This window comes from Balaenoptera ricei, chromosome 20 (assembly GCF_028023285.1).
Source record: "Balaenoptera ricei isolate mBalRic1 chromosome 20, mBalRic1.hap2, whole genome shotgun sequence".
NCBI classification, from domain to species: domain Eukaryota; kingdom Metazoa; phylum Chordata; class Mammalia; order Artiodactyla; family Balaenopteridae; genus Balaenoptera; species Balaenoptera ricei.
In genome coordinates this window covers 10790350-10816452 of record NC_082658.1, presented here as the reverse complement: position 1 = coordinate 10816452, position 26103 = coordinate 10790350, and the positions used below count along the sequence as shown (strand labels likewise).

Here is a 26103-nt window from a genome sequence, read left to right as displayed (position 1 = left end):
GGGACTAACGCTGGGGGCGCACCGCGGAAGCCCCGACCGGGGGCTACAAGAAAAGGCACTGATCAGAGCGGAGGACGCCGAGGTTCCACCAGATTCCATCAGAAACAAGAAGGCTGGACCCTCCCGAGCACCGTCGCGTTTCCTCCGTCGAATCCCAAACGTCTGCCCCTAGGGTTTCCCGTACGCCCCGGTGAGGGCGAACGCGTCGGCGAACGCCTCGGCCCCCTAAGGTTCTTTCGGAGCCCTCAGACTCGCTCCCCACCCCCACCCCGCCAACATGTGCCTCGTCAAAGGACCCGGCAGGCTCCTGCACTCGATTTTTCCGACCTCTAAAAGGGGAGACTGGACTTTGGCTCTTCTCAGCGTGAACAACCTCGCGAGGAAGTGGCACTGACTGAAGGATCTCCAGTTTGGAACTAACTTGAAGTCCCCTGAGTCCCATCAAAAAGTCACTTCAATTCCTTCCGCTTGGGGGCGGGGTAGGAAGTGAGAATAAACGTGAAGCGCCAGAAGGAGTCCCAGGCGTCCCTGCAGATTCCCTGGGGCGAGAGAGATCCTGTGGGGATGGAGAGAGCAGTGCGGCGACCAGTTGGCCACCATGGCTGGCGGCCGAAGTGCCAACCCTGGCAGAGGTCGGGATCTAGGGAGCCAGGCGACCTCGCTGAGCGCAGGCTCTGGGGCCACCAATCCTTGCCCAACCTTGTCTTCCCTTGGGAAGTGCATGTTCCCTGCCTTCCCGATGGATGGGGTCACGAGCGGGAAGGAAGGACACACGGACCCTGTCGAGTCACTGCGAGGTCAAGGCCCTCTCCGTGCACACAGAATCTGGAGTCAGACGCTCCACCTGGGGCATCTTAAATCACAGGCTGCAGTCAGTGGGTCGAGCCCGGAGGCCAAGGCTGACGCAGCAGCAGAGTTCGCGCGTCCGGGTAATCTCGGGGCCAGGAGGCTTCTGATAACACCCTCCTCTCGGATGGGGCGCAGAGGCCTTGACCCTTAGGCCACCCATTTGTCTCAGGCTTCTCTGCCCCCACACCCCGCTGCCCTCTTCGCCTCTCCCAGTGCCGCCCCGGCTGTGCCTAGGCCGTAGAGTCTGACGCTCTTCCAGGGGCGATGGGAACCGAACACCCAGACCTATCCGCACTCGGACCCCTTTCATCCTGCGGGTTAGGCACGGAGGTGCAGCCGCTCAGGTCTCCCGTCCACCTCGGAGCCATCTCCCCTTGCACCCCGCCAGCCGAGTGTGCCTCCCGGCTCCCGGAGCCGGACTTCGGACTTCGCAAGCAACACCAGGCAGCCTTCCCGGAGAGGACTTGGGGGGACCCACCACGCGGCGCGCGTGCGCGCATGCGCGCATGCGTGCCGGCCTCATCTCTGTGCGCGTGCTCCTGCAGCACCGCATCCGCACGGAACCAGGCCTTCGCGCTGCAGGAGCCGCGGTTGCGTTTTGGTAGCGAGGCCATCTGGTGGGACGCATCCCGGGACAGGCCGTGCTAAGGGGCGAGTCTAGACTGTGTCTGAGGAGCACACAGTTTCCCTGGGAGGGTCGGTGAGCATCCGGCTCCCTCTTTGTGGGTACCCCTCATGGGAGGTAGGGAAAGTTCGGGCTTGATACCGGGTTCCTTGGGGAAAGTCACCCAACCCAGACCCACCAAGTCCCATTAGCCTGACCTGGCCCCAGAACACTAATAAGCGACAAGTGTTAACAGTAATGATGAACATTTATTGGGCATTTGCCTGTGCCTGACGGTGTGATAGTGCCTACATGACAACTCTTTGAACCTGTCCATTCACCCCGTGGGGTAAGCATGTTAATATTTCTTTTTAAATAACAGTTATAGGAGCTGAAGCACAGAGTGGTTAAGTAACTTGCACAAGGGCACACAGCCAATAAGTGGATTTGAACCACTGGCCCTAGAGCCCACAATTTTAGCCACTGTGCTCTATGATGAAGGAAAAACAAAGACTTCCACCAACATCCAGCCTCCAGCTGAGTCGACTGGGCTCTGAGAACTCCTCCCTCCCTGTTGTTCCAGCTTTATCTTTTATGCTAATGTCCCAGAGCAGTATCTCTGCTTAGCACAACCAGGTTGCTGATTCTGGCAATAAGACCACTGTCTTCCTCTGTGGCCAGTTCCATGAGCCTCCATTAGCCCTTTCTTACCTTGAATAATTTCCATAAGCCCTGGAGGAAGTGAAACATCCAGAGTATCCAAAGCCACTGCTGTAGATATTAGAGAGCATTAGGCTTGGGACTCCTCAGGCAGAACCCGTGTTGTATGTCCCTGGGCAAGTTACTTGCCTCACTGTGCCTCAAGTTTCCTCATCTATAGAATGGGGATAATGGAATTGCTCTTACCAGGTTGATAATGGAATGGCTCTTACCAGTGTTAAGTGGGATAATGCAGGTGCCCAACAACAGCTGCCCAATAGATGTTGCTTGCCCCTGTGGGGCTGCTGTTCCTCCTGTGATTTCGGGGGGCTGAAGTCAAAGGCTATGTGGCATCTAGAGTGTGTGCAGGCTTGTGGGAAATTATTTTAACATGGTCAGCCCCTTAGTATCCTTTGCAGCATGTTCTCGTGTTTCTCTGACACCGATGATCTGGGTCTGAAAGTCTACTCGGGAGGAGAAAACGGGACAGGAGAGGTGGGAACTTCTTGATTCTGGGAAGGAGTAGAGGCTGGAGCCCAGGCCAGAAACCATGGCAGCCTCACCTCCAGTCACCGGCCAGTCTGCCTGGGCCGGGTCTTTGGGACCTCTTTGCCGGGTGTTCGGTCACCCCTGCCCTTCCCCCTGTAGTGGGCGAACAGCGTCCCAGAGGCGTCGGGCCCTGGCCCAGGCGTGGGGGCGGCAAAGTTGGAGGACGCCCGCCAGGCTCCAGGGCCGCCGGTGGTAAGCCACGGGCCGCGATCGCCACACACGCGGCCACGGCCCACGCTCGGAGCCACCCGCTCTCACTTCACAGCCGGCCCGGCTGTCGCGCCTGAGGCAAATGGTTGGGTTCCAAATCCGCCCGCGTCCGCGGCCAAGACCAGGCAGGTCCGACACCCGCCAAGCCGTGGAGTTGAAACGCTCCCAATGAACGAGCCGAGACCCGGCCTCACCCTCCAGCTAGAGGACGCGCTGGGGCTTGCTGGTCTGGCGACCCAGGAGCCCAGCCCCTCATCCCGGCCGCCCTTCGCCTTCCCTCCCCTCGGACCGCGCCAGCCTCGGGCCTCCTCCCCGGGGGCTGAGTCCGCGGGCAGCGGACACAGGGAGGCCTAAAAGGGCCCCTGGACCGGGGGCGGCTCGCCGGTGAAGGAGGCGGGCGCATGGAGCACAGGGTCCGGACTCCTTCCGGAGACTGGGCCGAGGGCTGGGGCTGGCTTCCAGGAGTCGGGAGCAGGTTGGAGGCCTTTTGTTGGGAAGGGAAGTGGCAGGCGTGTGCCCAGTTCACCGAAACGAGTGCAGAATCGGACAGGAGACCCAGGCGTTCGGGAAGCAGGTGTCCCGAGGTGGGCGGGCGTCTATAATTCCATAAACAAAGACACTGGGCAGCTCATCCCCGGAACTAGGGGGTGGTGGGAAGACTGCTAAAAGAATCGCCGACAATTTCCTTCATAAAAATGCGATCTGAGAGCATTTGATTTCCACTTTCACTCCCCCCCGCCCCGACACACGCACTGTCTCCAAAGACACTCAAATTGCAGCCATATGGGGCTAAAGTAATAGGAAGCAGTTACCTTATTTACTGCAGTGGCGGCGCACTCGAACCTGACAGCCGCAGCCGACCGCCGCCGGGCAATGAAATTAAGAGCAGAAGGTTCTTGTTCTTTGAAACTCTGTTTTGTTTACACCCAAGCGTGCACGAGGGAAAAGCAATTATCTAACTTTGAAGGATAAAAGAGGTTGTGTGGAGGAAAGAAGGGAGGTGGCGAGAACTGAGTGATCGAGGAAGGCAGGTTCAATAAGAAAGGTGGAGAGCGGGGTTCCTTCCTCCCTTGGCTTCTAAGTGTCACCGACTGATCACTTTGAAAGCCTCAGCGGGAAGGACGCCTCTACCACCCCACGCTAGCCCCCTCTCTCGGCAAGTACAGGCATCTTTCTTCACCCACCAGAGAGGCCCCAGCTCTGGGTCGCGCCAGACTACAAACCTATTTCTCAGACTGCCACCTATCAGTCTCCAAACTGTCGGGGAGTCGAGGTCACCCAATGACTGGTGTTCACACTCTCTGCAACCCTGCTCTCTCACAAACAGCTGGCAGCAGTGCGCCAGTCAGGAGTGAGACACACCCCCATCACTAAGTCGGGGGTTGCTTTCCCCACACCGCCGGACTGAGTTTCTCTGCAGCGGACAAGAACTGGGCTTGGTCTGATTGTTCTCAGGTTATTCTATGCCTCTCGTTTCCTTCTGGATCGAGTTCCACCTTTGCTATAGGCGGTGCAGGCATCCCGACGTTTGAAAACTCAGACACCTCGCAAGCGCTAAGCTAATTTTGTTCAGAACAAGTGTTTTTGCCACCAGGCATAAAGACAGGCAGGAAAATGCGACGGGGAAGCAAAAAACAAAAAAACAAAAAAACTAAATACCCCTCCGGAGGAGGGGACCATGCACAGCAGCGCTGGGGTTTTCATTTCCCACTTGAAGCTTCGGAGGCACTTAGGCAAGGAAGAAAAAAGAGAGTGAGAGAGGGAGGGAGAAAGAGAGAGAAGAAGAGAGTGAGAGAGGGAGGGAGGGAGAGGGAGAGGGAGGGGAGAGAGAGAGAGGGAGAGGGAGGGGAGAGAGAGGGAGGGAGAGGGAGGGGAGAGAGAGGGAGGGAGAGGGAGGGAGAGAGGGAGAGGGAGGGAGGGAGAGAGAGAGGGAGACGGGAGGGAGAGGGAGAGAGGGAGGGAGGTGAGGGAGGGAGGGAGGGAGAGAGGGAGGGAGGGAAGGAGGAAGGAAGGAAGGAAGGAAGGAAAGAAAGAAAGAAAGAAAAACACCGGGAGGGAGGAGCTGAGCTAACTTTTTCAGCGTGAAACTGATACCATCGACCTCTGCACGCCTCGTGCAAACTCCGGGTCTGTAAAGGCACCCAACGCAAACACAACTCCCGGGAACAGGGCTCCAGAAACCCTATCAGAAGGGAAACCACCACTCTTCTCGGGCGCAGGCCAGCTTGCGAGGGGTGGGGGAAGGCGGGAGGTAGCGAAGCCGGTCCATTCCTCCAGCCCGATCGGGACAGGCTCCCTCCCTTCGGCTCCAAGGTGGCCCTGGGGCTGCCCGGGAATTCGGGCGGCCGGTGCGTGGCTGGGACAGCCTGGCAGCCGTCGCCCACAGCGGGCAGCGGATTCCAAGAGGGTGCGGGCGGGGTGTGCAGAGCGACCCGGGCCCAGGGCGGAGGGTGGGCTTTCTCTGGGCGGGGAAACCAGACACTTATAGGCGGCTGAGGCCGACTTTATTTTTACTGCCCAAACTGTTGGAAAGTATTTAAGCTTAAACAGAAACAGCTGTATCGCTGGCACCGGCCAACGAAACTATTTGTTACCGGGAATGACTTTTTATGATTAAGGACGCGGCCGTCGGCGGCCTCTCGCGGGCAGCCCGCGCGGGTCGCCAGAGCGATCTGGGCGTCGCCAACTCGCTGTTCGCTAATAAGACCAAACGGCCAGAGAGAGGAGACTGTACACCTAAAGCCCACCTTGTAAAGTTTGAGCAAGGCCAAAAACTGGAACCCCGCGTTTCCAGGGGTGGGGGCGGGGAGTGGCAGGGAGGGTGGGCCGGGTGCCGCGCCTGTCCCGCGCGTCCAGGACGCGCCGCTCCCGCCGCGCACCTAACTTTGGACAGGAGGCCGGTTTTCCGCTCTGGGCTTTCTGCCCTTTCGAGTCAGACTCCTTGGCTCGCCTTTCCTTCTCTCTCTCTCGTTCTTTCTTTTTTCTCTCTTCCACCACATCCCTCGCCAAGGGAAACTGCTTCCAATCAAGTTTATCAGCGATGTATTAACTAAATCGTGGATTCCGAGGAGTAGGTGCTGTTACTTGCAGCTTGGTTGGTAAGAGAAAAGGGTTGGGGATTGTTGGGCCCGGACTTGGGCTGCTGTCCCCGCCGCCGCCGCCCCAGCCACGGGTCACCTCGAGCTGAACAGGAGCTTGTGTTTGCGTGTGTGCAAACTCGAGGCATCTAGGGCCCGGCCCTCGCACCCTTTCCTGGACCCCGCCATTTTCGCCCCTCTTCCTCAACCCGCACTGGACCCCGCGACGCTCCCCGGGTTTTCTCGCGGAGTATCTGCCACGCACGTTGGGAAGAGCTGTGGACAGGAAGTGCGCGGCGCAGGCCCAGCGGGTCGCCCGGATCCGGGGGAAGCAGGACGCTCCCCCAGCCGCGCGCCCCAACCCCAACCAAGCTCCAGACTCTGCTTGGTGGTCGTCCATGCCCTCCCCCAACACACCCAGGCCCGGGGCACGGAGCGGCTGGGCTGTGGCTGGCGACACTTGGGGCCAGGGCCTGGCGGGGACGAGCAGCGCGGGCTAGCAGCAGAGGCAGGTGGCTGCGGGCGTCTGGGACGGGTGAGGGGGGGCAGGAAAAAGGCGCGCGACGCCCCCCACGGGATCCCGGGGTGTGGGAAGGGTCGGACGGCAACAGCGAGCCGCCACTGGGTCTGCATTCGGCTTCCAAGCTGGGGGCGAGCGCTCGAGCCCAGCTCGGCTCGCAGGGCCCGGAGGGTGGCCGAGGGCAGGGTTGCGCGACAGGAGAAGGAGACACAGGCACATTGATTTGTTAGCGGGATGGGGCTGGCGGCGGCGGGGGAGGCCGTTGCCATGGAGACCGAGGGTCGGGTGTGCAACTCGGGGGGAGGGGACCGGGTGGAAGAGCTGGCAAGGGGCGCGTCGCCGGCTCTCGGGGTTCGGGCGCGGCCTGCGGCGCCCCAACACCTGTGCATTGTGCATTGTGCGGCGCGGGCGGCGGCGGGGGGAGGGAAGGGCGCGAGTCCGGGCGGTGGGGGTGGGGCGGGCTGGGGGTCGCTGAGGGGGCGGGGCCTGGCTGACACCGCCGCAGGGGTCCCAGCGAGAGCTGTGGGGGACGCTGAGCACCGGAGGGACATCTTGGCGGCGGGAAGGGGGCCCCGGCGGGGACAGAGGGTGGACAGCCCCCCTGCCAGCCCAGCAGACTGACAGCGGCCGAGCCCGCCCTCCGCGCGACGTCACTTCCGGCGGCGGCCTCTCTCCCCCCCCCCCCCCCCCCCGCCAGCGCTCTGTCTCCGGAGTCGCTTCGGACTCCGCCCCCTGGCGATTGGAACGCGGGTCACGTAGCAACGCGGGGGAGAAAGCGAGAGGGGCGTGGCCCGCAGCTCGCCCAATCAGAGCGCGGGAGAGCTGGCCCTGGCCGCTCGGCTTTAGCAACGTCGTTAGCAACACGTGGGGCGGGAGGAAGCGCGGGGAGAGAGGGGAGGAGGGAGCCGCGCGCGGGAGGGGGTGGGGAGGGAGCGAGCGCGCGGGAGGGGGAGGAGAACTGACGTCAGCGGGAGAGTATTATGGTCTGTCGTGCGCTGGCTGCTGCTTTTCTGCTCCTGGAAGCGGCCAAGGGGGGAAGCGGCGAGTCAACATGGAGCTTTCAGCGGTGGGGGAGCGGGTGTTCGCGGCCGAAGCCCTCCTGAAGCGGCGCATACGGAAAGTAGGTGCCCCCAGGCCTTGGGCCGAGCCCTCCCCTCCCGGCCCGGGTTCCCTCCCCCTGCTGCAGCCCAGCTTCCCTTCCCCCAGGTCCCAGCAGCGGCCGCGGCCGTGGCGGCGGCTCTGAGCCCAAGCGCTTTCCTTAGACTTGCAGCGATGCACAGATTGCATGGGTGGGGGGTGGGGGGAATGAATGCCGGTGCATGCACTTTGTGCAGCGTTTCGTGCAGGGGGTGATGCAGCGGGCGCGTGCCTTTCGCGGTGGGATTTCGCGCATTCATTCGGTGCATGCATTTTTTTGCATGTATTTCTCGTGTCCCCGTCATGCAGTTTTCACCGTGCACACATACATTTTCCTTTTTGCATCCTCAGGGACGCATGGAATACCTCGTGAAATGGAAGGGCTGGTCGCAGAAGTAAGTAGGTTCTGTGCAATTCTCAACCCCAGACTGTTATTTGGGAGCTTGCTTTCTTCCTCTTTTTTCCTTTACGTTGAAATACAATACAATGCAACAAGAAAAGTTACAGACATACACACACCTACCCGCGGCTCTTTCCCTGCTCCCGGGACTGATGCCCACTTCTTCCTGATTCCTTTTAGGTACAGCACATGGGAACCTGAAGAAAACATCCTGGATGCTCGCCTGCTCGCAGCCTTTGAGGAAAGGTAGAGGCCCCTCCAAGCTTCAGCTTCTCACTTAGAACACGAAGGGTGGCTCTTATCCAGCTTGAACTGGAGGCCCACTTGTTTTCTTTACTCACACACCCCTTTCTCCCTCCTTCCTTTCTGCAGGGAACGAGAGATGGAGCTCTATGGCCCCAAAAAGCGAGGACCCAAACCCAAAACCTTCCTGCTCAAGGTAGAATAGCAGTGTCCAATGGTGGGCAGCAATGTTATGTCAGTTTGTGGGAAGCGGGCCCTGAGGGCTTGTGAACCAGTGGGGTGTCCTATTTGTAATCTAGGAGGGAGTCCCCAGACAGGCTGTCACCAAGTCACTGGCACTGCTAAGGGTGTCTTGAGGGGAGGGGAATTCTAGGATTCCACACTAGAATTTCTTTATCGGATCCCTCAGCCATCCCAAATAGACATATAATCAAATACAAGAAGTGTGCTTGGTGTGAATGGCTGCTTCCAGATAGATCGTCTACTCCCTCCTCCAGACTGCTGCCCCTAAGCTTCACCCCAACCCATATAGAAATTCCAAGGCATCAGAGAGTGTAGCAGGGAGGGTGGGGCTGGAAGAGGGGTGGGGAGGTGGGGGCGGTAGACAGGGCCCTGCTCTGCTCTTGACACTGCATTCTCTTCTTGCAGGCCCAGGCCAAGGCAAAGGCCAAAACTTACGAGTTCCGAAGTGACTCTGCCCGAGGCATTCGGATCCCCTATCCCGGCCGCTCCCCCCAAGAACTGGCCTCTACTTCTCGGGCCCGTGAGGGCCTTCGGAACATGGGTCTTTCCCCACCGGGGAGCAGCAGCACCTGCCGAGTGGAGCCCCCTCGGGACCGTGATCGGGAACGGGATCGAGAGAGGGAGAGGGAACGAGAGCGTGAACGGGGTGCTAGCCGCGCAGACGACAAACCCAGCTCGCCAGGTGACAGCTCCAAGAAGCGAGGTCCCAAGCCCCGGAAAGAGCTCCTGGACCCCTCACAAAGGCCCTTGGGAGAACCCAGTGATGGCCTTGGAGATTACCTCAAGGGCAGGAAGCTGGACGACACTGCTTCCGGGGCAGGAAAGTTCCCAGCTGGCCACAGTGTGATCCAGCTGGCTCGAAGGCAGGACTCGGACCTGGCCCAGTGCGGTGTGGCCAGCCCCAGCCCGGCTGAGGCCACGGGCAAGCTGGCTGTGGACACCTTTCCAGCCAGGGTCATAAAGCACAGGGCCGCTTTCCTGGAGGCCAAAGGCCAGGGCACCCTGGACCCTGGTGGCCCCCGGGTCCGGCATGGCTCAGGCACCCCCAGCTCTGTGGGGGGCTTGTATCGGGACATGGGGGCCCAAGGGGGAAGGCCCTCCCTCATCGCCAGGATCCCAGTGGCCAGAATCCTGGGGGACCCAGAGGAAGAATCCTGGAGCCCCTCTCTGACCAACTTGGAGAAGGTGGTGGTCACCGACGTGACCTCAAACTTTTTGACCGTCACAATTAAGGAAAGTAACACGGACCAAGGCTTTTTTAAAGAGAAAAGATGAATTGCTGGGTGGGTGAACCCAGGACAAGAGAGCAGGAGAGAGAGTGAGAGTGCAAACTTGGCATAATGCTTTTTATTTCTGGGTGGGAGGTGGCCTTCTGGCTGGTCCTGTCCCATCCCTACCTTCACATAACCCCCTTCTTTTCATCCCTCCCCCTCAGTTTTGGTTGGAAAGATTATCTCTAGAGTTATATTTTCTATTAGATGTAAATATGTTATTTAAGAAAAAATATCTAAATATATATATTTCAACTCTTGAAGTTGTTTTATTTAAACGAGGAGAGAAAGAGAGACTCAGTGTGGTTCAGTTGGGGCAGACAGGCTGAGTTGGGGCAGGAGGGGCCTGACAGCCACCCAGGGCACTAGGGAGGATGAAGACCTGGGCACTGGGCCTCTGATGGTGTCTGGAGAGACTCAGCCAGCTCACCTCACCCCTCCTCCCTTTTCCTACAGCCCCAGTTCAGACCCCTGGAACCAAGGCAGGACCCGGATTTTTTCTCTCTTCCCATTGGTGGGCCAGGCCAACAAAAGGTTGGCTCCCCAATCAGAAAGGAAGGGGGTGGGGTCAGTCTGTTATTCTTTTTCCTATTTTTTTTTTTTTTTTTTTTTTTAAGATTAAGAAATCTGTTGCGGGGAGAAGGTATTAACCGGAGTAACTTTTTGTGTGTGAGGTTAAAGGTAAAAAGTTGCGGGTAGTTGGGGAGCAGCAGATTTCTCCCAGGACCACACCAGGAAAAGCACTTTACGGGAGATGTGTGTGTTGTACACGCAGATCGGATCGTGTGTATGTCATGTGGACAAAATCTCCCAGTTCCCTCGATTCCTTTCCTTACTCCACAGAAAGAAAAGAAATCCAGCGAATCTGTTTACATTCCCGAAATGCCAGGATAAATTGGGAGGATTGCATGTCAGTGCCCAGAGTTCGAGGCGGTTGTTGTTTTACAAGAAAAGTGGTCGGGGGTGGACTTTTCCTTTTCGCGTCCTCTAGTTTCGCTAGAAGAGACGGTGGCCCCCACCTCCCAGGAAGAGTTGGCCTAGCCTCCCTCCCTCGGGGAGGGCGGGCCGCCAGCTCTCAGGAGAATGTATGGCCAGACAGGCCCACCCTGCGGGACCCACAGAGGGAGGGGCGGCTGGGAGCGGGGGCCGCAGCTTGGCTGGGAGTGCGGTGGAGGGTCTGGGCTTGGGGCTCGGGGCTCGGAGCCCGCAGGACTCGCATCCCGGCGGTTTCGGCTGGGAGAGGGGAGGGGCGAGGGGAGGTTTCTATCCAAGAGTGCGCATCAGAACTTTTCCTTTTTTTTTTTCCCCCTTAAAAGCAAAAGCTATAATTTATAGGCCTTTTCGATTCGCGGAGTGTTCTCTATTTGAACTCGACATTCAAACTCCGCCAGAGGGGGAGGGAGGAGCGGGAGTTGGAGAAGAGACGGCTGGGGAGGCCTTGCGTGGCGGCGGGTCCCGGGACGCCCCCGCCCCGGCCGACTCCTGACCACGCTGTGCTCCAGGGTCGCAGAACGCGCGCCCCTCTTTTGACTCAAAAGCACAAATCTGTCCCCCTCACATCCCGGTCCCTTCGAGGAATGATCCTGCGGCCTCCCCGCCCTCCCCCACCCTTAAAGGGCCAGCGGGGATCTAACTTCCCATTGCTAGTGGAGGGAGGGGCGAGGGGGCCCTGAGCCTTGAGAGGAAGCACAGATTCCGGGCGAGCGCGGCGGGGACCCGGGATTGAGGGGGGAAAGTTCTCGATGCTGGGGGGACAGGGCGGGAACCCCAGCCTGGTTTCTCTTCCGCACTCCCCGTATTCCCACCTCCCTCTTCTCAGCCTCTCTCTCCTCCAGACTTTTGCCTTTGAAGTGAAGGGGTAAAAAAGAGGAAGACGGTGTACTACATGATTTTTTTTTTTTAATTATCAAATTGCGCCTGTAAAGAGAAGCCCCTGGAATGGGGATTTTTATCTGCTCGCATTTGTAAAACTGGTATTTTAGACTTTGTATAAAGAAGCGCCGTTGACCAAGTGTATCTATTTAAATATCGACGCTATTTTCAGATGAAACTTCATTGACGGGACATGTCTGTTACCGAGTGGAAGGTCACTCCGGGACACGTGTCTTTACCTGGCTGCCGCCTTCCCTCCCTCCCTTCCTCCCTTCGCCCTCATCTCCCTCCCTCGGGGCTGACTTTGCCCCTTCCCTCCGACCTTTCCCGGCTAGCGTCGTTCTGCCCCACCGTCCCTCTGTCCTGCCGTCTGTCCCTCTGTCCTGCCGTCTGTCCGTGGCCATTCGCGCGTCTCTTTTACTCTCTTTTGCGACGCTGACCTGGGGGTGGGTGGGCAGGGCCGGGGCCGCGTGGCTGGGAGTCTGCAACCGCGCGGGATGTGTGCGTGTTGGGTTTATTTAATTCTAAGATTTGTACAAATCTCGACTCGATCTCCGCCTCAGCTCGAGTGAAGGTTGGCACCTATCTTCCGCGGTTGTGAATGTCTGTATCCAATACCGCTTTTTACGTGTTTAAATATATACTTTGTAAATAGAGACGTGTCTCGGATTTTATTCCTTTTTTCTGGCCCTCGAGAAGAGGGAACAGGCGCCTCGCGGGGGAGAGGATCCTTCCCTCCTCGCTCATTACCCATCCCACCCCCCTCTCTCGCCCTGTCGGCCCTGGACGATTCCGTTTCCAGTAGGCCCTTCCCCAACTGAGGGGATGCCAAACCCGGCGGTGGAGAGGGGTAGGCTTGGGAGGGAGCGGGATGTGACCCTTCTTAGCCTTCTAAGGGGGATGGTCCTGGCTTTCCTCACCTACGGACTGCACTTCTCTGCGGCCTGGGCAGAACTCGGGGATCTCCGGAGGATGGGCCCGACCTCTGGGTTCCCTTTTCTTCTGGCAGGACTCCCGCAGCGCACCCCACCCCCAGGCCTGAGGTCCTGGTCCCTGACGCCCGGCGCCTCTGTGCCGCGCTCCCCCGGCTTCCCCGCCAGCTCACCAGTGCTGTCTGGGGACCCGCCCCCCAGACCCACCTAGCCTCGCCAGCGCTCCCCGAAATGCAGCGCCTCGCGCCTATTGATTGAGGAATTGAGTTCGCGGGTATTGCTAGGCAACTGGCTGCTCCGAGCTGGCGCAGAGCGCGCTGATGTGATTAGTGAACCCGGAGCTGCCGCGGCGCAGCCCCGCGCCCCCGCCCCCGCCAACCCCCACTGCCTCTCAGTCCCCGGTCTTCTGGGGGAGGGGCAACACCCCCATCGCTGGGCGAGGAACGGTCTGGGGTAGAGCAGAGCACAGGGTGGGGTGGGGGTTTCTCAGATTTTCCTGGCGGAAGACTCTGCAGCAATGGGGCGGGGTCGTGAAGCCGGCACAGAAGAGCCGCCCTTGGGACCCCAAAGAGGCCACCACATTGAGCTCACTTCCACCCCCATAGCCCTAGCAGACGTCGCCCCGCGGAGAAGCGCGGATCTAGGCGTACTTGGCAGAGCCCGAAGGGAGGCGTGTGGGCACGCGTAGGCTGGCGCATCTCCTGCTCTTGTCCATCGAATCGGTGACCCCACGTTTGGCGGAGCTCTCCCCGCCTCCTTTCTCTAGTCTGTGGCCTGTGTGAGGACCCGGGAGGGAGGGCGCGGCCACGAGCCTGGGCTTGGGGCAGTGGGTCACCCTTCGGACGTGAGGGACTGGGCCGGCGGGCAGAGCCCGTGGGCGGGGAGTGGAGTGGCTTGGTGAGGGTCGCGGCGGGCGGCCAGCCCCAAAGCCGTGGCCCCGCTGCTCCACCAAGACTCCCTCCCGCATTGGGCAGCAGAGTGGGCTCGTGCTTTGGGAGATAGGGAGATGGAGTGGCCCAGTTTCCCCAGTTGTCTGGCCACCACCAGCCTCGGCTTTGATCTGGTGCTTTTCCCGCGAGTTTCCGTTGCCTGGGCAGATTCTCTGGGAAAAAGACCAGGTGTGGAGGCCTGGGCCTGTGGTGCTGCCTCCGGCTGGGGCATTCCTTTGCCTCCGGAGGGCAGGGCCGCCTCGTGGGGCCGCCGCCAGCGCGGAGCCTGGTCCAGCACACACACTGGTTGAACTGGAATCTTTATGGCTCTTCGGAGAGCGTCGGGTTGGATTTTTTTTTTTTTTGGTCCCTTTGATGCTTAACAGTACAGATGCTAGTCGAGGCCCCGTGCTGTGTGCGGGAGACCCAATGGCGAACAGGCCTGCCCCCGCACTTTGGGGGCTCGTATTCTGATTTCCTCTTCTCACCCCCAAAGTCCCCTGGGACCAGAGGGACTGGCCTTCGGTCCAGCTGGAGTTCGAGTTGGAGCGTCTCAGGGCTTGCTCGGCTCTACCTCCAGCCTTGGGAGCCTGGACACGGAGAAAGAGGCTGTGGCCTGGGGCCGGGGCTTTCTTCGTGAGACTTTGGAAACGGAGGCTTCTGGGGGGCATCTCAGAGCGGTCGGGTTGCGAGTCGTGCAATTCTGTTCCCCTTAGCAGCTCGGAGCCCGGGGTGGGGAATGTTCCCCGCGCGTCCAGAGAGCCCTCGGCCCGATCTTCGCGGGTCGCGCGCGCCCTCTAGAGGCGATGGCCTCAGCCCCGCACCCTGGCGCCCACCCCCTCCCCGGCGGCGGTGCCTTTCTGGGTCCCAAAAGGAGAAGGGAACGCCTCATCTCCCCTACCCGAAAGTACTCTAGAGTGGGCCACCGCGGGCTCCCCCTCTGCGCCCTCCCTTCGGCCAGGCCCTCCAGCCACAAAGGTAGGGAAGAAGGAGGTGTCCAGCCCGCCGGATCCACCAGGCGCCCTCGGGCTGGACCGGCAGGCGCGGGGCTGAGCCCCCGGGATGCCGCGGGCCAGGTCGGGCCCCTTGGCAGCCCAGCCCATTCTTCTGGGAAGGCGGTGGATTAGGCGATCAGATCAGCAGCGCAGAAACTAACAAAGGCCAGTGTGGGTCAGGGCCCCCCCTCGTGCACGTCTGGCCGGCGCTCTGTACAAGCGGACTCGGGCCCGCCACCGGGAAGGGCGCGGGGTCTTACTCCCTCTAGCCCGCTCTTTCCTGGCCATCCCCAACCCCTTTCTGCTGCTCTCAAAGGCGGAAGACAGGACAGCTAGGGTCCTCCCTGCCCACCTCCTCCAAAAGAAAGCCCCTCCAGCCACCGAAGGCACAACAAAAGAAAACATGCCAGCAGCCTTCCCTGCAAGAATCTGATTTCAAATTCGCAGGGCTTTTCTGGAGCCGGGCAGAGCTGGGGGGGTGCATTGCTGTTTGTATCGGGAATCTCCTCCCGAACTAAAACATTCAGGACTTCGCCCCAACTAGCCTTTCAACCAGTGGTGGCCAACGTCCAGGCCCAACTTCTCTCTTTACTTCAAAGGGAGCTTCATTCTCCCCGGAGGCTGAAATTTATGAATAAATTCATGCTGAGGGTAATGCAAACCTTAAAGGACCAGGGAAGGTTATATAATAAGCAAATCATCTATTATGAGCCATGGGTTAGGAGTCGCAGTAGCACCACCGATTCAGTTTCTTGTGCTTCATGGCAACTCCCCTGGAATTTTATTGCTGTGTCCTTTAATAAAAGTGTTACCACATGTGGTGGATTCAAGGGGTTGAGCAGCTTTCCAACACAGTATCATTGGATACTGGGGGTGTGTGTGTGGAAATTTTGTTTTAACCTAAAGTGTTAGTTTCTGGGAGATGTCTCAGAGTGAGTTTATAATGTATTGCAGCATCCCTGGCCTCTACCCACTAGACGCCAGTAGCAACAACACTCACCCCTGCCCCGGAGTTGTGACAACCAAAATTGTCTCCAGGCATTGCCAAATGTCCCCTTTGGTGCCAAACTGTCCTCCCTGGGAAATGCTGGTGTAGGGACTCATAATCAACCCCGCTTCTTTGCTTAGAAGAACTTTTTTTTTTTTTTTTTTTCCACCCCAGGAAAGTGGCTGAGCCTTTCCCAAAGCCTTTAATTTTTTCACCCCATGATTCAGTTCAAGTCCAGATAACTATTTTGCCTCAAGAAAGGGAAAGTGAAGAGACTGTTGTTTCCACGTATCACTCATGACATACACCAGGCTGAAAAGTTAAGAATTTATTGATATACTAAGAGTTAACAAAAAGTTAAGACAAAAATCCTCTGACACCTTTGCTAATGACTCTCCCCTGCAAAATAAATTAACATCAGTCTAAAAAGATCTGCAAACGATTCCTAGTGTTAGTTCTCCAAAAATACTAGAAAATCCACAGAATCTTTAGATGCACTTGGGCAAAAATCTGGTCCTCTAGGCACTACCTCTCCCCTCCTCCCACCCCTTTCCCCCAAACCATTGTGGGTTTCCTGGGGGAAGCATTTCCTTTAACTGGTTGGTCCTGATTGAATATGGGGGCTGGGCTGCTGTGCTGTTTCAACAAAGATCTTAAGTTTCCCAGGGCAATAACATATTCACTTTTGTTCTCTTTTAAAAAAGCAAACAAACAGCCATACTTTAAAGTAATTAGAAGTGGCATACATGAATAATTTGGCTTTTTTTTTTAAATTAAAAAACACAAATCAAGCCAGTGATTGGCAATGGTCCAAAGCTCTGGTCCTCCCCCGCTACTTTTCCCCTAACAAAACCTCTAGGCCCAGAGCTCTCTTAAGTCAGGTCAGAATCTTGAGTGTAACCAAAAACAAGGAACACTCTTTTTGGTACCAAAAAATATATATAAAAATATGCCAAATCCTCTAAAGAAGAAGATAGACTGGCCACTTCTTCCTATCCGTTACAAAAGCAAACAGAAAAACAGGATTAAAACACCCACTCAATATACACTGTGATGCAGTTCGCATAAGAAACCCTGCAGGATAAACAAGTCAGATGTGTGACCAATGCCTAGCCACACACACACACACAGAGCAGCAAAAGAAGTACTACTTTATTGGTAAACATGACAACCAACTCTGAACATCTGTCCAACTCTTCAGCGAAGGCTGTCACGCCTGCACATGTGTGTACACACACAAACATGAACCTCTTGGAGTTGCAAACACCAAGAAAGACACACAACACAGCAAGAAGGCAAAGTGGCTGGGAGTAAGGTGTTTGCAGATTCAAACTTTGGGATTGAAGTAGCTGGTAAACAGAAAGGCACCTAATCAGGGTTTGGAGACCTGGCTGCTGGGGCTGTCAGATCAGCCCAGAGCAAGGTCACCCTGAGGGCTTGCAGGGGAGAGCTGCTACTGGCCTGGCTCTGCAGCCTCTAAGGCAGCAAAACTTGGAGGTTATGAGCTCCTTTGAGGGGGGAGGCAGCCCAGGAGAGCCCCTTTAGTCTCACCCAGGGACATCTGGGGACAAGGAGGGGAGGTTGGTGCCAGGGGCCCAGGGTGCTGGCACCCCTTCCTTCCAGATTGTGCAGTGCACTGGCATCTCGCCATCCCCTGCTGGGGCAGTGGAGGGGGCATTCTCCCCCTTTACTGCCCACTTTCCAGTTTCAGCCTGGCTGTCCAGGACCCCCAGTCCTCAGGTTTGCCAGGGTGGGCACCATTCCTGCTGCAGCCAGCATGGCTATCACATACAAGAGTCGGAAGCTGCATTTGGATGCCCCTCAATGACGTCCTGGATGTGGATCTGTCCCCAAAGGCACACTGTTGAAATCGATTTGGCCACACAAAAGCCATCTCTTCCTATTTGGCGTGGAGGGTGAGGGACTGAGGGGACTGGAGTTCTGGCAGGCCCACCCTCAGAAACCAGAGCCCACCGTGTCCACTGCACTCAGGGCTATGGGGACAACAGAAGATCCCACACCTGCTGGCGGATATTAACCGATAATTGAAGCAGAAATAAAGTTCCCTGCACTCCCACTTTTCTTTTTGGCATCAAAGACCAGTGACCCCACTCACTGATGTACCTCTCTGCCCCAAATCAGTAATGGCAATTCTGTTGCTGGTTGGAATTGCCAAGACAGCTGCCGGACTCAGCCATCTGGGGGGAGGCAGTCGGGCTGGCAGCTCCGGCCTTTCCAAAGGCCAGATGGGTCACTCAGATTTTGTCCCATTTCCCAAATGGTACAGGGATACAGCTTCTCAGCTGGGTAAGAGAACATGGAACCCCCAGAAGTGGGGAGGGATTGTCAGGGGAAGGTAGGTGGGAACTGTGGGAAGCACCTGCACGGCAGCTGGAAGCCAGCGGATGTCGGGAGGGGAGACCTACTTCCAGCAACTACCCACCTCCCAGTGGATCTGGGGCAGTTTGTGGGGCCATGATTAGGACTAAGGCAGTCCTTGAGGCTGGCAGAAAGGAGGGCAGCAGCAGGACACCCTTCTCCTTCTGTCCCCCAGACTCGGAGGTTCAGGTGGAACAGCTCTGGGACCAGCCCCTTCCCTGCCCATGCTGGCCTCTGAGTCGACATTTGGGGGCTGCTGTTGTTAATGTGAATCAGGGTTAGATGGCACCAACACCAACCTCTTCAGGGTTCCTGATCCAACTGCCACACCTGTCCTCTTACATTAAGGCCACAGCCCTCATCTGTCCCGGGTGGGGGCAGGGACAGGGAGGTGGGCAGTCCCCTCACCCTCGCCAGCTCAGGCATTGCTGAGGGGGGAGTTCCGACCAGAAAGGCCCCTTTCCTGCTCCCCCCACCCTTCCACACACTGAGCAGAGTCTTCCCTGGAGCAGCTCCCCAGACCTTACCTCCCCCCAGCCCTAAGTACACCTTCTATTCCAGCCGCTGGGCAGGAACAGCCAAGCTGGGCCAGGAGAAGCCCCCCCCTCTAACACCTGTGCCCTGGGGAAGTGGGAGGCAAGGTGACCACCGTTGTCATCACAGGCCACGGAGGCAGTTCAAACAGCGAACATGGTTGGGCTCAAGAAACACAGGATGCTCTTGAGAAATATTTCGCTGAGCCACAGGCGGCCACCTAGACTTCCTGAGGCAAATGGAGAGCAAAGCGAAGGCCCAGAGGTAGGAACAAGGGCGAGGCCGGGTGGCAAGGCATCACGGAGCCTCCCCTGCCAAAGTCGCAGGCAGGGCTGGGTCCAGGGGAGTTCCCATCCAAGCCTGCCCTTGAAGGAGGCCACCGGCCCCTGGAGAGGGTTTGGGATGCGGGCCATGTATCAAAGCAAAGCCAGAGGCCAGAGAGGGGCAGGTGAGACCCGGGCAGCCAGGGGGTGTCAGTAATGTCTCAGGTTGAAGAAGCCCACGCTGGTGGGAGACTCCTTCACCGTGACTGTGATGAGGTTGGCGGTGACGTCGGTGACGAAGACGTGCTCTATGAGGCTGCGGGTGGGCTTCCAGTCCTGGCTGGTTTGGACGGACACTGACAGGTTCTGTCCGGCACTGGGCAGGGAGGCCGAGTCAGGGTCCGAGTCGGAGCTGCTGTTCTCTTCGCCGGTGCTCATCTCAGACAGTGTAGCCGTCTTCCGCGCCTCTCCCGGAGTCGGGTGGCCCTCCTGCCCTGGGGCCAGGCTGCCCTTGACAAAGTCCCTCTTGCCGGCAGGGGTGGGCAGGGCTGCTGCCCTGGAGGCCAGCTTCTCACTCTTGCTGCCGTCGGTGGGCAGGCCAGCCCCACTCACCGCAGTGAGGCCACCCCCGGCACCCTTCCCAGTGGCTGGGTGGGTGGCAGGGTTACCCTTGGTGGTTGTGGCATGGCGGGCGACCATGCCCAGCCCTGGTGTGCCGTTCTTGACACTCTGTAAGTCCAAGACCTGGAGGCTCAGCTCCTGGGTGGGTGCAGGCTGGGGGCCCAGGCACCCGGCAGGGACCTTGTTGCCACTGTGGACGTGTGGAGGCCCTCCTGTGCCCCCCACTTTCTGCTCCAGAGCACCACTGGGGGCCTTTGGGACTTTGCTTCCCGGGGGGCTTATCCCCAGCTCCCCCTTCTGCGTCCTCACCTTCAGGTCCAGCCCTAGGCTGCACTTGCTGGCAGTTGGGGCCCTGAGAGCCAGTCTGCCCGCGGCCTGGGCCTGGCTCTGGCTCATCCGGTTCATGTAGTGCACGATGGAGCTCTGCCAGCTGATACCACCCCGGCTGGGGCTGCCGGCCATGCCCTTCATCAGGCTGGCCAAGTTCTCCGGGGTGGCCATGGTGCTGGGGCCACTGCAAGCCTCCTTGGCATGGGCCTTCAGGGCTGCCAGGCCGGCCACGGGGGCACTGAGCGGGGGGGGCAGCTTGCCGGCCGGTGCCCCTAGGTCCTTCCGGGCCGTCTTCAGCACCTTGGCCAGGCTGACGGGCCTCCGAGCCGCCTTCTGTTCTGGGGGCAGGGGCTTGCGACCCCGCTTCTTCCGGATGGGATCCTTCAGTTCGGGCTTGGCTACCAGGATCTGGGCCTTCTTCTGAGGCACTGGGTGAGTCTCACGGCCCCGGGGGCCCCTCTTGGCGTCTAAGTCGCTGTCATCCTCTTCATCTGAGGAAGAAGAGGAGGACGTGGAGGAAGAGGAGGAACTGCTGGATTTGGATTTAGAGGGGGCGTCGGGTTCCTGCAACGACAAAGGGGAAGGTGTCACTTCTACAGCCTGGTCTCCAGGGGCATCAGACACCTTGGAGCCAGCCCCTCCTGTGGCTTCCAGACCAGAGAGGCAGCCAGGAGGGAGCGATCTCACTGTTTGGTTCCAGAAAGGATTGACGAGGTCCTTACGAGGTTCCAAGAAATGCAGTTAAAAGCGAAAGAGAACGAAGAAAAATAGGTGGTTCACAAAGTGAAGCCAGAACGATGGAGGGAAACGCTCACATGCTGACAATGGACGCCGAGCTTTCCAGGGACGCACGGGGAGCTCCTGGCCCTCGGCAGACACCTGGAAAAGGGAAATTCAGAGCAGCATGATTCACATGTCTCAGAAGGGAAGGGTGGAGTGAAGCAGTGTGTGTGAGAGCTCGGTAACCTAAAGCAACTGGACATCTTGCTTCCATCTCCCCATTTCCAAAGCTGACCCCTTCAGAACCTTCCAGCACACAGGAAAACAAACCACTGCCCTCCTCATCCTCTGGGTGTCATCCCAAACACTAATTAAGCACACCCTACTGTTTCTCAGGTCCCTGTGTAAGAAGTGTGCTTTAGGTAGACAGAGCCAACACCTGCTCCCGGCCACAAAGCTCGCCTGCCCCAAACTGGGGACGATGGAATCAAACCCAGGGAGTCTGGGGCCTCCTTGCCTGGCTGGCCCCCCGCCTTGCTGATGTTTCTCAACGTACACGCCCCACATTCTCCTGCAGTAAAGTTGACTCCTCCAGCCCCACTATCCTGCTCAAAAGGAACATTTTGAGGACAAAACCAGGCCAGCGTACCCTAGCCAATAAGACTCACGGCAGGATTCTCAGCCTCCTGGAAGGGCGGTTTTGTAAGAAGTGACTGAGCTCCTGGCCAGTGCGTGGGTTCAGGCCCTGAGGGCAGTGCCTTCGAGAGAGAAATCAAAGACACATCTAAGACTGAGGCCGGGACCCCTTCCCCATCCTGCCTCTGAGCTACTGGAAGGAGCGGCTGTGCCGTGGAGCCCAGGTGTGTGCGCCCCTCTTAGCTGCGCCTACCTGGCAAATCTATGAGCACCTACTGTGTACATGCTTCCTGTTTTTTGTTCCCTGTAAGCCACTGGAGGTGGGAAAGTAGCAGAGTGCACGTCACAGGACCAGGAAACCAGCTTGGGGGGCTTAACCATTGCAGGGCCCTCCCCAGAGAGACAGGGCAGGAGGTGGAGAGCTAAGGTTTGCTGTTGCCCCCTGCTGGCAGAGGCTCACAGCGGCAGCCTAGAGAGAGGCAGAGCCAAGGTCTTCTGAGCAAGGGAAAGAAAGACTTATGTGGAGGTGCCAGCTGGCCTCCTTCCCCAAAGCCCGCAACCCTCCCGCCACTGCCTTCCACTCAGCCGGCCGAGAGCCACTGCTGGGAGGGAAGCAGCGACCCACCTTGAGCTTGGAGTGCCGGCTGCAGGGGGACATCACTGTGTGCTTCCTCGGCCTGCCCCTGGGCCGCTTGCCTCTCTTCCGGTTCTGCACCTCCTTCTCGTGTTCCCTGAAGACAATCAGCAATCAGAGTCACAGACTTTCCTTCTGCCACCCTGGAACCCCGTGGTTTCAAACACCCCCAGGTAGCTTATCACCAGTTTCCCTGCAAAAACATATCCTGTTAATTAACACATCCAAGGCAGAGGTCCAGACCCCCTCTTTGCCTTAGGGGTCAGTATTATTTTTACCTCCATCTATTCCATTTACATTTGGGTAAAGACAAGTCACGAAATTCAAGTAAAGCTGGGAAAGGAACAGTTCCCAGTTTTCTCCGAATCCTCGTAAAACCCTGTGTGAATCCTGGCCACTTTCTGCAGGGAGACGGTATTGTGGAAATTCTACAATACCACAACTAGAAGGAGGCTTTGTAGTCACGTGGTCCAACCCCCTCACTCCAAGTAAGAGAGTCCAGAGGTAGGGAGGTGAGGACCATTGCCCCCCATTCTCAGTCTTCTAATGCCCGCACAAAATCTCACGGTCGTCAGAGCACTGGGGTAACCAAGGGCTCCTGTTCCCCACACGGTCTACCCAGAGCCAGTGCCCCTGGCTCACATTTCTTTTCCGGTTTCCTTTTTCTAAGCCCTTTCTGTTCCTAGACTCTGCTCTAGATGGAAGTACTGGTGACGCCTGATTCCGAGGTGCCCACGGCTCAGGGCTCAAGGCAGGACACCATTAACCAGCTCCGTGACTTGGGGTCAGGGAGCCAAGAAAGCCGCCTCCACCCACCACCCCCAAAAGCCTCTATTCCAGGCTACCCCCGGGGAAGAGGCTCTATCTCGAGCAGTTTCCCGGTAATCAAAATGGACAAACATCATCTCATTGAGGCCTGTAAGGTGATCTCTTAAAGAAGCCAATTAGTACAACGAGACAGAGCTCATACTCAAAGCAGCCCCAACCTGTCTCCTAAAAGAACAGGAGCACTCATGGGTCTCCGCTGACACATTAACCTGTACCCGTGAGCTCTGAACCTGAGACTTCCCCTTACAGTCAAAGGCCACATCCCCACACCAAGCAAATCACCACCAGTTCCTAGTTCCCAGGGGGATCTCTGGGCTGAACAGGAAGGCAGAGCACCCACTTTCCCAGTTTTCTCTCCCCCGTGATGTAAACCAGACCACCGGTGCCATGGTTCTTTTTAACTGCTGCATCTATCTCTCTGGGATTTGCTAACCTCAGTTCCTGTCTGCTATGCTGTAAGTAAAAGTGACGTTAAGGACACACTCTCTCTCGACGGTCAGGACACTGTCTTACAGAGAAAAGTACCAGCTTCCACCCTCTGCGACTTACAGGAGCTGAGTTATGGAGTAAATAGCAGACGGTGAGCTTGCTGATAAACTTCTTCAAAGGTACTGAGGCAAGCATATGCTCGATGTATTTTCTCTCACTTTCCCCACCAAAATCTATCTCTATTTTTCCCCATTGCCATGGCCCTTCTGAGAAGACCCAAAATATCCTGCTATAGTGAAAAAAAAGTGGACACAGCTTGAGCTACCAGAGAACAGCTGGCCGGATCGACCCCATCTGGGAAAGCTTTTGAGCACCTAATTTATCAGCCTCTATCAACAGGGCAATCCCCACACCTTGCCCCCACCAGCCTGCTCTGGAATAGCACTCCCTGGAACCTTATGCCATCACATGCTCCTCACCACCCTTTCCCCTGAGTATCTCAAAGAGGTCTCTCTTAACCCAAGTCTCCTACCTAAAAATAGATATGACATCTAGAATTACAGAAGTAAATTCAGCCCCTGAGACTGGTAAAGGGGCTCCCGTGGTGCTCACTTGGTGCTAGCTGTTTTGCAGCACAGAGAAAAACAAATGTGTTGTTCTTGGTCAGACACACCACAGTAGGCATAACTTTCTGCTGTGTGTCCCAGTTCCCTCTCTGAGCCTTCTCTTGCTCAATGGCACCCACGAGGAGGACTGGGAGGCCAGGTCTGCAATTTTTAGGGCAAACCTGCCATCCTTGTTTTTATCAGTGCTGTTTGCAAACTAGTCAACAGAAAAGGCCAAGAAGAGAAGCCAGAACTTTTCACGAAGGAACCAAGAAGGTTCATTTTGGCAAGTCTGGCTGTCACAAAGACCAAAAGCAGCACTTACTCAGTGACTCCCAAGGTCTGGGCACAGTGCTGGCCAGCCGAGGGAAGGTGGGAAGAGGACTCATCTGGGACCTCAAACCACAGCCCAAGCCTGGGACTCCTGGAGCGCCATCACTGCCCTGTACGACTGTGTGACAGGCCAGGGTCCCCCCAACAGTCTCCCCCTCCCACAGGTCTGTTAACTTTCTCACTTCTTCTGGAAAGCCAAGAGCAGCCTCGGGTCCAGGATATTTTCCTCTGGCTCCCAGCTGTTGTGTCTAGAAAAGCAAAGAACAGGGCATCTTAAAGCACTGGGCACTGACCAGACACTTCAGAAACAAGCCCAAGTGGGGTTGCCCCATTGCTCTCCGATCCCTGTTGGCAGCCAGGGCACCGGGGTGTTGGGGAGACTCGCAAAAGGTCTCACCCACGCCCAGGACAAGCTCCTGGACACCGAACTCTTGAAGCCAACACCGTGTCCTCAAACTCAAAGGGAAACCACCACCTCAACCCCCAATTAACACCCGGCCTCAGGAGGACTCTACAGCCTCCCTCTGGATGAAAACAAATCCCAATAAAATGGAAAGTTGCAGAGAGGGAAGACCCCAAACCCTGGTCCGGAGCCAGGGAGGGAAGGGAAGGCTCCTTCAGGATGCAGGGAGGAGGAGGCCTAGGGGCACAGAAACGCAGCCCAAAGATGTTGCTGGCGCCCAGGCCTACGCGGGCCAGGAACCCGGAGAGTTAAGCAAAGAAAGAAAAGTGGGGTCCGGGAAGAAAGGGGAACTGGGTCTGCGCGATTGTCTGTAAATAGAGCCCCTTCCGGGATGCCAAGTCCCCTCCCTTCCATTAAAAGAAAAAAAAAAAAAAAAAGGAGCCCTACATCCATGAATAGAAAGCTCAGGTTACAGCGGGGAAAATACGGACTAGAGGAGGGGGGCTCGCGTCCCGCGGGGAGGGCTGAGGCGGGCGGGGGCGCATGCAACAAATGGGCGCGGGAGGACCGCGCGGCGCCGGAGGGGCGCGGGCCAGGCGCGGGGAGAGGCGGCCGGGGCGCCGGGAGCGGAGCTGGGCGGGCTGGAAGGGGAGGCCGCCCAGCCCTGCGACCCGCGGGCTTGTAAACAAAGGGCACCCCGCGTAGGCTGGGTGCCCCCTCCCGCCAAGCCCGAGGAGCCCGCGGAGCCCCCGCAAACTTCCCGCCCGGCGCGCGGACGCCCCCCGACGGCGCGGCCGAGGAACCCCACGCCGCCCCCCCTTCACACCGAGGTGGCGCGGGCGGGAAGGCGGGCGCCGCATTGTTGGGGACTCACTTGGAGGACCAGCCACGCCACTTGACCAGGTACTCCAGCTTGCCCTGCAGGGAGAGAAGAGGCGCGTGAGCCGGGGTGGGCGGGCGCGGGTGGGCACGGGCCGGGCCGCACGCACCTTGCGGAGCCGCTTGCTCAGGATGCACTCGGCGGCGAAGACCTGCTCGCCCACGCTGCTCAGCTCCTCCATGCTGCCCCGCCCAGACCGCGGCAACCGCCGCACCCCGCACAGCAACCGCCGCCGCGCGCCCTGCCGGCCGCACACAAAGCACCGCCCCCGCCCCGTTCAGGCCCGCCCCGCGCACGCGCAACGCCTCCGCGCCCCGCGCGCCCCAGCCCGCCACCAGCCCGTGCGCGCCGCCCTGTTCCGGCATGGACCAATGAGCGCGAGGGGGAGGTGCCGGGGGGCGGGGCGCGCATTGTTCACGGCGGGATCAGCTTCGCGCCCCGGGCGGGGGTCCGGCGCGCCTGGTCTGGGTGGGTTGGTGCCGCGGGCAGCGCGCGTGGGCCAACCGAGCGCGGGTGGGTCCCTCGCGGGGAAGAAGGAGGCGCCTTGCCTCTTAGGACCTGGCGATCAACAGTCGAGTCCCGCTTGGTCTCCGGGGTGCGCCCGGCCTCCTCCGAACTTCGTTTTCCGGGCAAAAAGCCATTGTTCTGCCCCGAAGGGGGGGGAAGTTGGGACGCGGCGAGGCGGCCGCTTCCTGCCCCTGTCCCCGAGGGGCGCTGCTTGGGGCGCGGAGGGCCCAGACGCCCTCCGCATTTTTGAACTTGGTCTCCTTTGGTCTCGGGCAGTCGTACTATTTTGCGTGGGAGCAAAACGGGCTGGGGCGGGGGCGGGGAAGGAATGGAAGACAAAGTACTGGGGGAGGACGTGAGCGGCAAAAACGGAGCAGCCCAGCTTTTTCCCTCAAAGGCGAGAGAGGAAAATGCATCTGGTGGAAACGAACGGCTCTTCGTTCTTTAAGTTGTGAAGAGTGGCACCCAACCCCCAAGTTTTAG

At 58.4% G+C, this 26103-nt stretch overlaps 2 protein-coding genes across 2 annotated transcripts; one reads left to right on the top strand and one right to left on the bottom strand.

The window, feature by feature from the left end:
- The first annotated feature begins 7525 nt into the window (after positions 1–7525).
- Positions 7526–10065, top strand: CBX8 (chromobox 8). The gene is made up of 5 exons (XM_059906558.1): positions 7526–7628; positions 7997–8040; positions 8226–8291; positions 8418–8484; positions 8937–10065. The coding sequence occupies exons 1-5, from the start codon at positions 7560–7562 to the stop codon at positions 9804–9806; spliced, it is 1116 nt and encodes a 371-aa protein (XP_059762541.1). The 5' UTR covers positions 7526–7559; the 3' UTR covers positions 9807–10065.
- Positions 10066–15831: 5766 nt separating this feature from the next.
- On the bottom strand, positions 15832–25355 carry CBX2 (chromobox 2). Its single transcript, XM_059906892.1, has 5 exons — positions 25223–25355; positions 25108–25151; positions 24013–24078; positions 21627–21732; positions 15832–20209 (listed from the first exon to the last, which is right to left on the bottom strand). The coding sequence occupies exons 1-5, from the start codon at positions 25292–25294 to the stop codon at positions 18905–18907; spliced, it is 1593 nt and encodes a 530-aa protein (XP_059762875.1). The 5' UTR covers positions 25295–25355; the 3' UTR covers positions 15832–18904.
- Positions 25356–26103: the final 748 nt, after the last annotated feature.